Source organism: Rousettus aegyptiacus, unplaced genomic scaffold (genome assembly GCF_014176215.1).
Source record: "Rousettus aegyptiacus isolate mRouAeg1 unplaced genomic scaffold, mRouAeg1.p scaffold_m13_p_1, whole genome shotgun sequence".
NCBI classification, from domain to species: domain Eukaryota; kingdom Metazoa; phylum Chordata; class Mammalia; order Chiroptera; family Pteropodidae; genus Rousettus; species Rousettus aegyptiacus.
In genome coordinates this window covers 51,535,146-51,549,386 of record NW_023416284.1, presented here as the reverse complement: position 1 = coordinate 51,549,386, position 14,241 = coordinate 51,535,146, and the positions used below count along the sequence as shown (strand labels likewise).

The following is a 14,241-nucleotide window of genomic DNA, read 5'->3' as shown; positions in this document are numbered from 1 at the left end:
CCTATCCATGGCCTACAGGATCCTTCACTGGCTGCCCAGCTCTCTGAACACATATGCTATTACTGTCCCTCAGATCACTGCGCTCGGGTCACACTGGCTGTCTATTGTTGTCTTCAGAGGATCCAGGCAACCTCCTAACTGAGAGTCTTAGACTTTGCTGTTTTCCCTGCCTACAGTACTCTTTCTGTAGATGACTATGTCTTGATCACTAGTCTTAAAGTTTTTCTTTAAATGTTACCTTTTTAGTGAGGACTTCTCTACTTCCTATTTAAAACTGGAATCTTACCCAGCTAGCTTTCATTCTCTAGTCTCAATTGTAGTTTTTTTTTTTTTTACTCCCTAGCATTTATTACCATCTTATAACAATTATACCTATTTGTTATTGCCAGTCTTTCCTACTATAAGGTAAACTGCCTGAGGGCAAAGATTTTTATCTGCTTTGTTCACTACTGTATCCCCATTGCCTAGAATAGGCTCAGAGTAGGTGATCAATAAATATTTGTTGAATGAATAAATGAATGAGTGAATATCTTCTTACTCCCAGTCTAAGAATTTTTTCACTATATTATATAAACCTATCATTCCCATGATGGAACAAACAAAAAAAAATCCTTGCACATTATGTTTTTTTGTTGTTTTATAGATTATTTATAGATCATCCTTTTTTTCACAGCACATGTGGTGCTTTAACCTTCAGTGTAACTCTCTCCTCCACTCACCAAATCCTAATTTGTATTAGATTGTTAAATCTATATGAATTGAAGATGTAAGTAAAAATAAGTGAAGAACTGTATTCAAAGTGCCCCTTGTGGTTACTTAGAGAATCAGAACTGAGTCAGAATATATTTTAGAAGCCAATAATGAAGACTTATTTTCAATCTGCCATGGAATAATTTATCTACCAAGCCATATTTTTATGCATTATGATTTTGTTAACCACCAGCATGGTCCAGACATGTCACAAGCATTTAAAGGACAGAATGTGATCAAGTAGGATACCAACCTCAATATGACCTTCATTTTGAGCTAATTATATGTTGATTGCTACTAATCAGCACCCTATTTGAAGTGAGCAAATTGGTCTGTTAGAGAGAGAGAGTAAAGAGCAGTTGCTATATTGTTTTTTAGCAGCTCACTTTATCTGGAATGAAATTTGATATGCTTCTCTTTAACAAATCGCTTTTTTTAAAATCATTTTAATTACTTTCTTTTATGTGTCACATATACAGCATTTTTATATGTGTAGTATACATGGTACGTGCATATATTTATAAATATATAAATCATCATGGTCTCAACTCACTGGTTTCTGCCATCATTTAAAGCCTGTGAAAGCATTAGTACTTTCAGTATTCACTTTATAAATCCATTTAAATGTCCCAATAGTAAATTGTCAAAGTTTAAAGTCTGTAAGGTATCTCCTAATATATTACAGATACTTCCAGTTTAGCCCAATTCAGAGTAAACTTTTGGCATTTGCATTGATTAATCTTACTTAGCCTTCTTCCCCCCCCCCAAAAAAAAAATATGAGCATGTTAGATGCTGTGACTATCCCTAAACAGTGCTTCAGCTTTTGTAGATAGATGCAATAATTTTTCTAGAGGTGTATGACTGTGTATATGATTGCGTGTATGCACATGTATGTATGAGAGACTGAGAAAGAGAAAATATATACGGAAGTGTGAATGTGGAGTTGGGTTGTCAAAACTTCTAGAAGGAATTGGTCTGCTGCTACTGCAAAAGAATATTAACTGTGAGATTTGAGGTGTCGATTTAGCTAGCCACCTACTATCTTGGCTGTGAGGTTGACACCAGTTGTCCTATGTAAAGCAAAAACATGATCCCAAGATGGGAAAGAAATGTCAGCTAAGCAGCAGTATTTTTATGTAACTGCCAGCGGGGGTTGAGCTAGAATCTGACCCTGGAGAACAGTTAGCAAAGTGTACAGTAGGGAGATGGAACAATTTAGAGTGGAGAAGACTTTCCCAAGGAGGAACTGAAAGTGGAGGAAAGAATGTGCAAGGATTGACTGCAATTTTCATAACTTAATATGATCTTTGTTTTGTTTTGTCTTGTCTTTACAAAAACAAAAGCAAAACCAAAAGAGTGCTTATTTTCTGATTCTGTTTCCTCTGTGGAGTTACTAATCGGATTTCAGTCAGACTCTGTAGACTAGCATAGTGATCCTATTTGGCATTAATAGGTCCCCAAAGTTCATTAATGCAAAATAATTGCATCAGTGACCTCTCTGCCCACACATGACTGGTGTTACTAAAAGACTATAACAATGATTGATTACTACAAATGGCCCTAACTTTGTTAGTTTCTTATGGTAATAAGACCCTGATGATGTTTTGGGAATTGCTGAGAATTCACTGGTACTGATAGTTATTAGTGGCATAAGTTATCAATGTTTGAAGCATTTAAAATCACCATTTTATTCATATATAGGAAAAGAAGAGATTCTAATCCTGAAAAGGCATGAATTACATAGGCAAAATTCAGCTTACATTATACTCTTATTTATTAACTCAGAAAATCACAAGGAAACATTTTATTAAAAGTCCATCATTGTCCTGTGGTAGATGTCATATGAATTTACATGTGATAAAATTGCTAGAACTGCACGTGCACATGCACACATATACACACAAACATACACACACACACACACGCACAAATGAAAACACGTAAAACTGGTGAAATCTGATAAGGTTAACGGATTATAACAACATCGATTTCCTGGTTGCAATATTGTATTAAAGTTATTACCATTGGGCAAAGCTAGGTGAAAAGTATGTGGAAACTATTATTTCTTAATAGATTTGAGCTGCAGATAGATCTATTATCTCAAAATCAGAAGTTAAACGTAAGTCCATCATGTTTAGTATCTTATTGTTTTAACAGAACACTAACATTAAAGGGCAAGGAGTAGAGATTGATAACTAGTAGGTGAATTTTCACTTTTTTACAATAAGATTAGAAAGTTGATTTTAATTTCTTAGATGGAAATTGTGCTTTGCTTTTTAGAGTGGTGAATCATTTAGAAGGCTGTCTGACCTTATAGATACTTTCTTGGTTTGTTCAATTCAATTTAGTTCCCACCACTGTGCTCCTTTTCATTACAGATCTGTGTCTCCAAGTGCCCAGAAAAATTTTTAACTTATGTGGGAACACAATTTCCGTACAGAAAAGACAAAGGATCTTGGACATACTTTAGCCAGTTCTGTAAGTCTTCTTTTGCAAAGCCTGAAAAGGTATGTGTGTTTAAGTTTAAAACCCAAGAAGAATTTAACTTTTGTTTTAATCTCAGGTGTAACATTAACATTTGTAACTGGAAAAGCTCCCAAGTATTTTATGAAATAATTACTGAAGATACCATTTCATTAAAACCTGTGCACAAATGCGCATGTATGTACAAAACACACACACCATGCATAGCATGTTATTTTGTAGTCTTGGAGTGTTATGCAAGACTGTTAAGTCTGGTAAGTTAGCTTCAACTTTTTCCTGACACCAACAAAATTTCTACTTGGTTGGAATTTTTGCTGTCAAGAGCTAGATGCTAATGTTATTTGCAGTCATCTTTTCATTATTGCAGTGTTGAAGCTCCATGGCTACTTAGTAACAAGTAGAATTTTACTTCCAAACCAGGTCTAATAATTTTTCATTTAAAAAATCCCAAAACCTTACCTAGGTTTAAGACTTATAAGGGAATTCTAAAGCTTCATGTTAATTAATATTAGTGACTTCTAAATTAGAGAAGATGCTGTTTTTTTCCAGAAGAAAATTTAAGGATTAGGGACTCTGGATGTGACTAAGATAAAGATACATGCCTTCAGACGTATGCCTTGGTTTCAGCGATTCTGGTTTTATTATTGCAGATTTAATCGAATTACAGTTTGGACACTTAAGAGTAATTTGTCAAACAAGTATATGGATATGATAATCTTACAATTACTTTTATTAAGGGAGTAGTTTGGAATAATGAGATTATGTAACTTAATTTTTAAAAGACGAAATTTTTATATTGAGAGTAAAATTTGTCATCTTATAGCCTTTGAAATGTTAACATGCTCTTCCTTCCATTTTAGACTCTCTCACAAATGATAATGGATGATGATTGTCCAACAGTGATTTTTCCAAGCAGACCTCGTGAGTGGTTATTATTTTATCTTAAAACACAAAATCTATGAAGAAGTCATTTAATTTGGTTTCCTTACTTCACAGTTGATGAAATTGAGGCCAAGAATGGTAGAATGACTGGCCTAAGATCCCAGAGTTAATTAGCAAGAAACCCAAAGCTAAAGCTCATTCTCCTGACTCTAGCCAGGGATATTTCCCCTGGAGTTCTGTGAGTATTGGAGTTTTGTTGCATACAAAAAAAAAAGATTAAAAATTGATTTTTGAAAGCCCAATCAGATTGATTATTTGATGCTCTACAAGCACACATAAGCACGCACAGAAACCTACTCTTACATACTAACCTCTGAATTCAGCCAAAAAGTTTATTCAGAAATTGCTTGGGGAGTGAGAGTAGGACACATATTTGTTTTTATAATTTGAAATTTGAAATACTGATATGTCTTCTGAATGAATCAATATTTTATTTCTTTAAAATTTATAAACTTTGTTTAACTCTGTTCGGAAGAAAATAAAATAATCACTCATTTTGCTTTCTTATGAATATAATTCTAACTACAGAGAAAAAACTTAAATATGCCCACTACCGTGTTATTCAAAAGAGCCCCCTAAAAAAAAAGAAAAGAAATAAAAAGGCAATACTCTAAAGCTCAAGAGCAAGAGAATGCTCAAATAAATTTTGATATATTCATTAAATGAAATATTTTAGAATTATCGAATATGATAAGAAATGTGTATATGTTATAATGTTAAATAAAATCCAAAATTCTATATGCTTTAGAATAGCAAGCATGCATAAAATAAAATAAACAAACAAAAAAGAAACTATTCAAAGAAAAAGACTGGAAAGAAATATGCCAAAATATTAAGCAGTTGTTTTGGAGGTGGTAAAATACTGAGAATTTTCTCTCTTTTTTCTTTTTTTTCCACTTCTCCATTTTTCCACAATGCATATATGCTTCTTCTACAATGGAAGAGAGGCAATAGTCATCAGGTTGAATAGAAAGTCAGGTATCATGGAAGTAGCTACCCCCGAACGCAGTGTCTTGCAGGCTCCCCTCACTCTCAATTGGGTCGTTAAAGATTCTGAAGCAAAGACGTAGGTTCCACAAGCAATGGCATTTACCAAGAAGCTCTAGGCAGCAGGTGTCTGTTGCTAAGAACAGTGTTACAAATTCTTATGCAAAAAGGTAAAAATGACTCCTTAGTCACTGAAGATATAATAGGTGTGAAAGTATCAGACACAGTCCTTGCCCTTACGAGTATAGTTTGGTTAAATCACACAATAGAAAATGTACATTGGTGATACAAAAATGAATAAGGCATAACCGCTCACAGTCTGGCGAAGGAGATGTCAAGGCAAACACCGAGATCAGTGTGCATTCCCCTTAGTAGGGGATTAGCTATAGTACTTAATAGGAGAGTATGCAGCTAATAAAATCCACTCATTAGAGAGTTTATACATGGAAATAAGTAATATTAAAAGAAAGAAAAAAGAGAAAACATTGAGTGTAGTGTATGGTTATGACTTTCCAAAAAAAAAAGGAAAGAAGAAAGAAGAAAGAAATTTCTTATAGAGAAAAAATTGAAAGGAAATTTGCCAAAATGTTAATATAGTTCACTGTGGGTGGTAGGACTATATATAGTTTTGCCTCTTTCTTCATATTTTCTCTATTTTCCAAATATATAATGAACATTTAGTAATTAAAGCTAACAAATTAGATGAGTTGTTGCCTAGAAAGAACATGTAGAGTAAGATTGGGGGACTCTGGAGGTGAGAACAGTCATATTTAAGCAGTAGAAAGAGTTCACAGAGAGGCAGAGGGAGGGCAGGAGAAAATCTAGACATGTGAGGCAAGGGAAGAAGGTTTCAAAAGGCAGGAGTTGTCCATCAATGGTGAAGACACAGAAAAGTTAACTCATTCGACAGTAAATATTTTCTGAGTTCCACCTTGTACCAAGCACTGTGCCAGCTAATGTCTAAGAGCAGAGCGAAGACTAAAAAAATATTTGGAGGTTTTTGGAAATTAGGAGGTCATTGGGATCACTGGGAGGACAATTTCTGTGGAGCGATGGAGGCAGAAATATGACTGGATTACGAGGGAATAGAAGCAGCTGGTAGAGACTACTATGTCAGTGCTGCCAGGGAAGAGCAGGAGAAAGATAGGGAGGATACTGAAGGAATCAGCCAAATTATAGATGCTACAGAAATGGCAGTTGGTAAACAAAATGACCATTTTCAGCCAGAAATGTCAGGAAAGGTTTTATAAAGACATATTTCTTCTTTTCCTGTATCAGGTGCTTTACTATGTTCAAGTCTAAACTCTACATGAACTCAAGCAAATCCATGATGCTTTTGTTGGCTCTCGATCTCCCTGGAAGCATCCCAGGTGAAATCTGAAACCAGCTCCCTTATAGAAGGCAGAGAGAGACCGAAGAAAAGGTGGATTTTTATAAGCAAAGGAACATTCTTAGTAGGCTTGTCTTGGGTGACTGCAAAATGAGTAGTTTTCTGCATCCATATGCCAAATCTTAAAAGTTTATGTAGAGGCCTTAACAGAGTTCAGCCATTTACCCAGTCCAGTAGTCTCATTACCGCATTTCTATCTCAAGGCTGTGTCTTGAGATACTTCTAGCCTGGGGAAGGCAAGCAGAGAGCGCATTCCAAGCACAGAGGAGCCAGTGGGGAGCCTCCAATTGCCCAGGTCCAGCTAGTGTTTCAAACCAGAGATAACATTTTATCGATGACCTTCCCCAGCATTCCACCCATTGAGACCGGCTTATGCAATCACATACTCACTTGTTTTTACACATGCCCCAAGGGGTCAGCAAGATGTTTCACTAGCATGAAGGTGGCTCATTTAAGGAGTAACAATTTATTTGTTTTAGCAAGAGGCCATGCATGATCTGAACTATTGATTTACTAAGTCACCTAGACTAGGGGTCACGCTTTTGTGTCCTCGTGTGATTTAAACAGATGATATCTTAACGGACTCATCAGGTTTGAATACAACATATAAATAAAATAGATATTATATATTCACATACTATATTTTTTATGTATTTGGCAGGTGGGTGTGAAAATCTACTCATCTTGCAGCTGCCCAAAACAAGCCCTGTAATTAAGTTTCCTTGCCTATTAAACCTGCCACCTGCCCATCTGCAAAAGTCTGCCTTTTCCCTCAGTCTCTCCTTACCTTCCACTTATAGGGGCTGGTTTTAGATTACACCTAGGAAGCTCCGAGTTAACTATATGAACCAATATGCTTCTTATAAGAAAACATAAAAATGATCTGTGTCTGATTTCTTTTTCCAATTCAGTAAAATTGACGTTTAAAAATATTTTTAGTAATACGTATGTGCGAAGAGGCAAAGATTCTATGTAATCAAAATAAGCACATAGATTGAACAGTGAGTTAACTCTTCTCAAAAATTATGCTAGCCTACAAAGTATGAGCCATTTTTGATAGCTTTAGAATTTCCATTTCCAGTCCCTCCTCCTCAAAAAAAAAAAAATGTAAACAAGAAAGGTAGAAAGGACACAAATTATTATTAAAACTTTACAAATAAAAATTTAGTTGTCTTATACTAGCCTGAAGTTTGAGCTGGCTTTTATTTCCCAAGGAATTATTCACTGAAACCATGAAAGTTTTCATGGTTTCACTGAGGAGTATCTAAATTTTTTTTTTTAATAACAAAATTAAACTCATCCAGTCATACAAGTAAATGCGGCCTCTTTAAAAATGTGTTTATCATGAGAGATACATTATCACTATTCTTTGAAAACCTGTGCTGTGTGTCTTATTTATGGTTACTTGATAAATATACCATATATAAAATAATTAAGTTTAGAATGTAGCTTCTCATTGTGATCACATTTGCTTTCTATGTCAGTCTTAGGACAATCAGAAAATCTTCTGATTATCAAGTAATGGGCTGTTATCTATATCGAGCAATTTACACATCCTGTCACAAAAACTTGGTTATAAATAACAGAAAACTTAAGAAAGGGAAGGAGGAGAAGAGTGATTACCCTAATTTCCATTTATTTTTATAGTTCTCCAGAGATGTTTCCCTGACTTCTCCTTTGTAAATGGCACTTTGACAGTAGGAAATAAGACAGTGTTTGAAGATGGGAAGGGAAGTACAAGAAATGCTACAGAACTCAGGGCAGCTGCAAAGTATGTTTGTAAAATTCTCATTTCCAGTTTTGGTGCATCGCATTATTGTATTTAATACTAAGACTTCCATCAGGTTAATGGTCGTACAGGAAGAATTATGTATTATGTAATACATACGTCACTGTAGATTGGAGAATTTGGTATGTGTTCATTAAGAAGAGAATCTAAAGGAGAAACCGGAATAATTAAAAAGAACGATCATGTTTTTCAAAATGGTTAAATCTTTTATTATCAATGGATACAGAAATGAGACATCAGAAAATGTACTAAGAGACCTTAATATAATTTACTTTTTGAGTAAAAATGTAAAAAAAAAAAAAAACAAAAAAAAAGCCCCAAAAAACAAAAAAAGCTCTATGCTTTTTGAAGTACCATTTTAAAAAAAATGACTGAAATAATGAAACTACTAGATGTTTTAGAAGGGAAGGGCCTTAAGAAAAGTGAAACAATCCTGACAATGCCGTTTCAGTACTGTATCAAATTTCTACATACGAACTACAATAAAGTGAATTTACTGTTTCTATTGGCTGTACATATCACGGTATTTCACATTATTGGGAAATGTAATTCCCAAGCATAAACATACAGTGTCATTTCATGGCTCAGTTGTTGAATTAGAAATGAAAAGTAAATATATTCTAAAATTTTATTTCTTTTTCTTGAAAGACTTTAACAGTTCAAATAGAATAGTGCCGTTCCTGCATACTCAGAATATGATAGCAACATGGATGCATTTCACCAATATAAAGTTATGTGAAAGAAATCACAAAATAAATAATACAAGTACAATTTCATTGATAAAAAAAGATTTAAAAATAAATATTACTAAAGTAAACTATCCTCTGATGCATATATAAGAGGTTAAACTAAAAAAGAAAACTAGGAAATTATTACCACGAAAGGATTGTGGTTACATTAGGGGAAGGGGGAGGTATTATAATTGGGGCACATGGGGAAAGGGATGACAGTGTTGTAGTTACATAAATGTGTTCACTTTGGTCATTCATCAAACTGGACATAATGATTTGTGCACTTTTCCATGTGTGCCCCATTGTGCCTTCTTCCTGCTACAGAGCTCTCAGAGGATTATGAAGGTGAATTAAAAATGATGTTCATTCTTGACTCTATGGATTATGTAAGTTAAAATCTGATTGCAATATTGAGAGCATGTCACATATGTTGGAAAAGGATCTGTTCACCATTCCTGAAAGCTGTGTTCTCTCTGTGTGTAGATATAACCTCCTTTGTAGGTTTACCAAAGTGAATCTCATGAATTGGGGCTAAGGAAAGAGTCACTACTAATAATTGGTTTCTAAAAAAGTGCTTTGAACAGCAGCTTGCAAATCCCTTTTATCATAACAAGAACATTTCTGCTTAGTGGTAGTCAAAAAATAATTGATTTTTTTTCTTCTTTGAATTCAGGAGTATCAATAAAATCCTTGATGCAAAGGCAATTGGAGTGAAAGTGTTTGAAGACTATGCAACAACTTGGTACTGGATTCTCATGTAAGTGAAAACAGATGTTTTCCCCCAGCCCTATTCTGACGTTATCTTTTTAGAATTCTTTCTTCAGTTCCCCATTTATATGTATGAATAAAAGGTTGACTAGGATCTCAGTTCCTGCCATTTTCTTCTTCATATAGAGTAAAAATGGGACAAAGATATTTGGAAATATGCCCAGTGTTAACATAATTATGAGTGTAAATTTTAACTGTATTCATTAAATTACTAATAAAAGTACTCTTATAAACATATATACTTCAGTTCACATGGGGGCAGCATCTGTGTTATGTTTGCTTCTCATCACATATTGTAGTGGATGCAGTGTTATTTCTGTGGTCTGTTTTCTCATTTGTCCTTCCTTGACTTCTAAGGGATCATTCTTATTTTTTAACATATCCCTTCCACATAATGTTTGTTATCATCATCATCATCATCATCAAAGGTCACTGTACTTATGAGGAGCTGAAAAAATATATGAAGAGAGGAGGAAATTTAAATTTTTCAGACATAAGATTTGCACTCCTGAAAGGTAAGGGAAAATGCAGTCACACTACTGGAGTGGGTACATGTGTTTGATATATCTAAGAATGTCATTGCTATCTGGCTCTTGTGACATCTTGTTTCTTAAAAGCATCTACTGTCCCCTAGTGATCATAGAATAAAGTGAAAACATGGGGAAAGAGATGACAATGTTATAGTTACATAAGTGTGTTCACTTTGGTCATTCATCAAACTGGACATAACGATTTGTGCACTTTTCCATGTGTGCCCCATTGTGCCTTTTTCCTGCTACAGTGTGATCATAGATAAAAGTGAAAACCTCTTAGATAATTACGAGACCATTTACAACCTAGCCCAACTTAATTTCCCAGATTCGTCTTCACCCAAGTGTTTTGACTAATCCTGTATTCTAAACACATTAAATAGCATGTTCATAGGAGTCTGTCAAACTCCCATGTTTTTGCACATTCTGTTCTGTTTCCTAACATTATTGTTCCTTGTGCCATAGGCAACTTTATCTTATTATTTAAATTCAGCTTTTATGTCATTTATGAAGTCTTTCTTGACTTCCCCAGATATGATCAGTTACCTTTCTTCTCTGTGTTCTTCATACCTATTGTGTGTGTGTGTATGTGTGTTTATATACCTATATACATGCACAGATACATACCTATCTTCTCTATAGCACCTACAATTTTGTGTTTTATTTACCTGACTCTTTTCCTCTGATAAACTGTGACCTCTTTACCATAATAATTATGTCTAACTCATCTTTATTTTTCTAGCTCCTATTATGGGTTTTGGAACATGAAAGATACATAGAAAATATGTGTTCAAGGAATAGTTATTATAAAAAACACTAGGGGAACAAGATAGATATGTTTAACTATAAAGTGTTTAATGAAGTCAAATTGTGTTGTGTGTAAAATACTAGTGAGTAATTTTTAGAGCTGTAAAATTAGATTGTTTTCTGAAATTTTACTCATTTAAGACTTTGTCTTTAATTATAGTAATTATTGTCAGTGTCTATTAGGATTTCAGGATATATATTTAAAGCAGAGATTATAGTCTATACTTGATAGTAGTTAAATGGTTCTCCTATTTTTTGAACAAAATATCACTAGATCATTTCCATGTCTTTTTTTTTTTATTTTAAGTTTGGTTGTTCCACTCTTGCCTGAAGAGGTATACATTGTGATAGACTCTCTCGTCCACCTCACTCCCAGCACACACTGAAACTCCCCTCACCTAGGCACCACTCAAACCACTAGAACATAATATCTCCATTTTCATCTCTGCTGCTCTCATCTATTTAATGCACATAAAGCCAGCGACTGATATGATATGACTTAGTTTATTCAGTTAGATTTTTTTATGTAGAAATTCAAAATTCACAGAGTAAACAGCTATATTTCTTTTTTCCCCACTTTGATATTTTTGAATATTCCTCTTAGACTATGCCATAGAGTAATTCTTCAACCATATTGAATGTTTAAGCATTAAAATATCTGTGATTTTTTCCAAGGAAGTGGCTTCAAAAGTTAAAAGCATATGTTCTGAAAGACTAGGACCTAAGAAGTTACTTTGACACTTGGCTGTCATTTATCTAGTGACAGTAATTATTAAGATTTTGTTTTTTAAAGATAAAACTTGAAGACAATTAAGTCGATAAATGTACCAGGCTCTATCTGTTGCTATGTGTAGAAACTTATCAGTTCTTCATAGAACCATCAGCCAAATTTCCAATCTTAGTAAATTCTCTTTAATGAAATTACCTAGAAGAATCTCATATGACTTAATCCTGATGTACCTCTATTAGCTCACTCAAACTCCAGGAAAATTAAAACAGAGGGAAAATAGTTATGCTGTCGATTGTTAGCAAAAGTCACATGTCTCGGGAGACATAGAAGCTTTATACGGCTCCAAATAATCGCCTACAGATCACTGGGGACCTGAAATAGATGTCTGGTGATGTCAGACATCACAAACTGTTGGAGATAATTAGACCATAGTGATAATGACTACAAAATCGCGGATGCAGGAACTGTGTGGGGAAGTTATTTTTCTTGTCTTTCTGTCCTAAAAGTGTTTCTTTACTGCTAAAGAGTTATAATTGCATAAGGTTTCCATTAGTCATGAGGTATACAGAACAACACAGATTCATCATAGGTATGTTTTACAATTTATCACTTAGTGGGTAGGTTGAAGAGGAGAAAAAAAATGGGACATGACAATTGTGGCTGGTAGGCCAAAATTGTAGGTTGGAGGGATTGTGTTTTTCCTTGACTAAGGATTGATACTGGACTTCAGTTTACCTACACACATGATGAGTCATGTATAAATTCTCTGATGGTTCTACTCTTTTATACATAAGTCTTAACAGAAACCATTGTTTGTATTTTTCGATGTTATAAATATTTCTATAGCTAGGTAAAAAAATAATCTGAGAATTATTTTGAATAGCAAAAAGTATTGTCTTGCTGTTTTCATTATATTATATTTAGCACATTTGACCCTGTGTTTGTTTTGTGTTTTTTTCCTCTAGTGGCCTGACAATTGCCATGCTTCTCAGTTGGATATTTCTGATACTCTTGAGGTTCACAGCTGGATTCCTTTTCTGGGTCTTCATATTGGGTGTGATTGGAATTATAGGTTATGGTAGGTATCGTCTCTCTTAAAATTGCCAAATTTCAAAATAATCTTTTTTTTTTCAGTTGCCATTATTATCAGAAAGCATGTTCTTTCAATGAATTTAATTAGTCTTTGTTCCTCCCAAGAAAGTGTTAAACTGAGAAAAAAATATTTAATTTTGCATATATTGTCTCTATAACTTTTTTCTTCTTCATCTTGGGAAAAAAAAAAAGTGCTTTCAAAATATTCTACTCTTTTTCACTACCTGCCTCTGGTTTTATATCTCACAGATACTAAGAAGAAAGTAAAAAGAATCCCTTTTAGATTAATGAAAAACATTTTAGACAACTTCTTTTATTCCTTTAACTCTTCTGTCTGATCAAAGGCCAGATCTGCATAGTTACAGGAGTGTGATCTATTTTTCCCTTTCAATGTAGTACCTTTAATCCAGGTACTGTCACGTATTTCAATAATTGGCCACTGTTCCATAATAGAGGCATCACCCTCTAGAGGCAAGTATGCTGAATTACACTTATTGGATGGAGAGTTTCAAGTTTGAAATCTAACCACTAACTCAATCTCCCCCAAACAGTGCAGGTACAATATGAACCCTAAAAAAAAGGAATTAAAGTCTCTCCAAAGGAAGAGTATAACACTTATGGCAGCTTACTTTCACTCTTCTAGTAAATGCATGGGCCAATATATAAATGTTTGAGAGGTTTCTATTCAAAAGAGTGATTTTCCCTACACCACCATTTGGATTGACAGCGGCAGAGCAAGGAATACAAATAGTAAAACTAATAGGGTAGGACTTTTTGAGAAGAGATCTGAGAAAACACTCGAAGGAGGCAATAGAATTAGCCATTAAAGATAAGGGGGAAGTTCCGGACAGTGACTACAACTAGAGCAAAGTCCGAAAGGTAGGAGTGTGTTGAGGGAAAGGCTATAAGGCTCATATGGGTAGGTGTACAGAGTAAAGGAGAAAATAGTAGGAAATGAGGTAATCGAACTTTTGGAGGGCCACAGACTTACAGATTATTACTCTGCGTGAAATGGGTTTTAGGCAGAGAAGAAATATGAAGTGATGATCACCTTAGTCCCTCAGTTGAGAAGTGACCATAGTGAGGCAAGAGAGGAAGCAGCAGGACCAGTGAGGAGGCTATTGGGGTAATTCATGTGCTGAATTAGGGATTGGCTTAAATCAAGATGATAGCAATGAGGACGAGCATATATGTTTTTAATGTAGAACCACCTGAATTTCTTGACGGGCCAAATGCAGCT

The 14,241-nt window shown here is 34.5% G+C and overlaps 1 protein-coding gene across 6 annotated transcripts in view; it reads left to right on the top strand.

Annotated features, from left to right (window-relative positions):
* The window catches only part of SLC44A5 (solute carrier family 44 member 5), a 343,060-nt gene that overhangs the window by 291,317 nt on the left and 37,502 nt on the right, over positions 1-14,241 (top strand). For all 6 annotated transcript variants that reach the window (XM_036235323.1, XM_036235322.1, XM_036235313.1 and 3 more), the window contains 5 exons: positions 3,130-3,258; positions 4,096-4,156; positions 8,202-8,325; positions 9,748-9,831; positions 12,875-12,987. In XM_036235323.1, the coding sequence (XP_036091216.1) occupies positions 3,130-3,258; positions 4,096-4,156; positions 8,202-8,325; positions 9,748-9,831; positions 12,875-12,987 (511 nt within the window). The remainder of the gene's footprint in view (positions 1-3,129; positions 3,259-4,095; positions 4,157-8,201; positions 8,326-9,747; positions 9,832-12,874; positions 12,988-14,241) is intronic.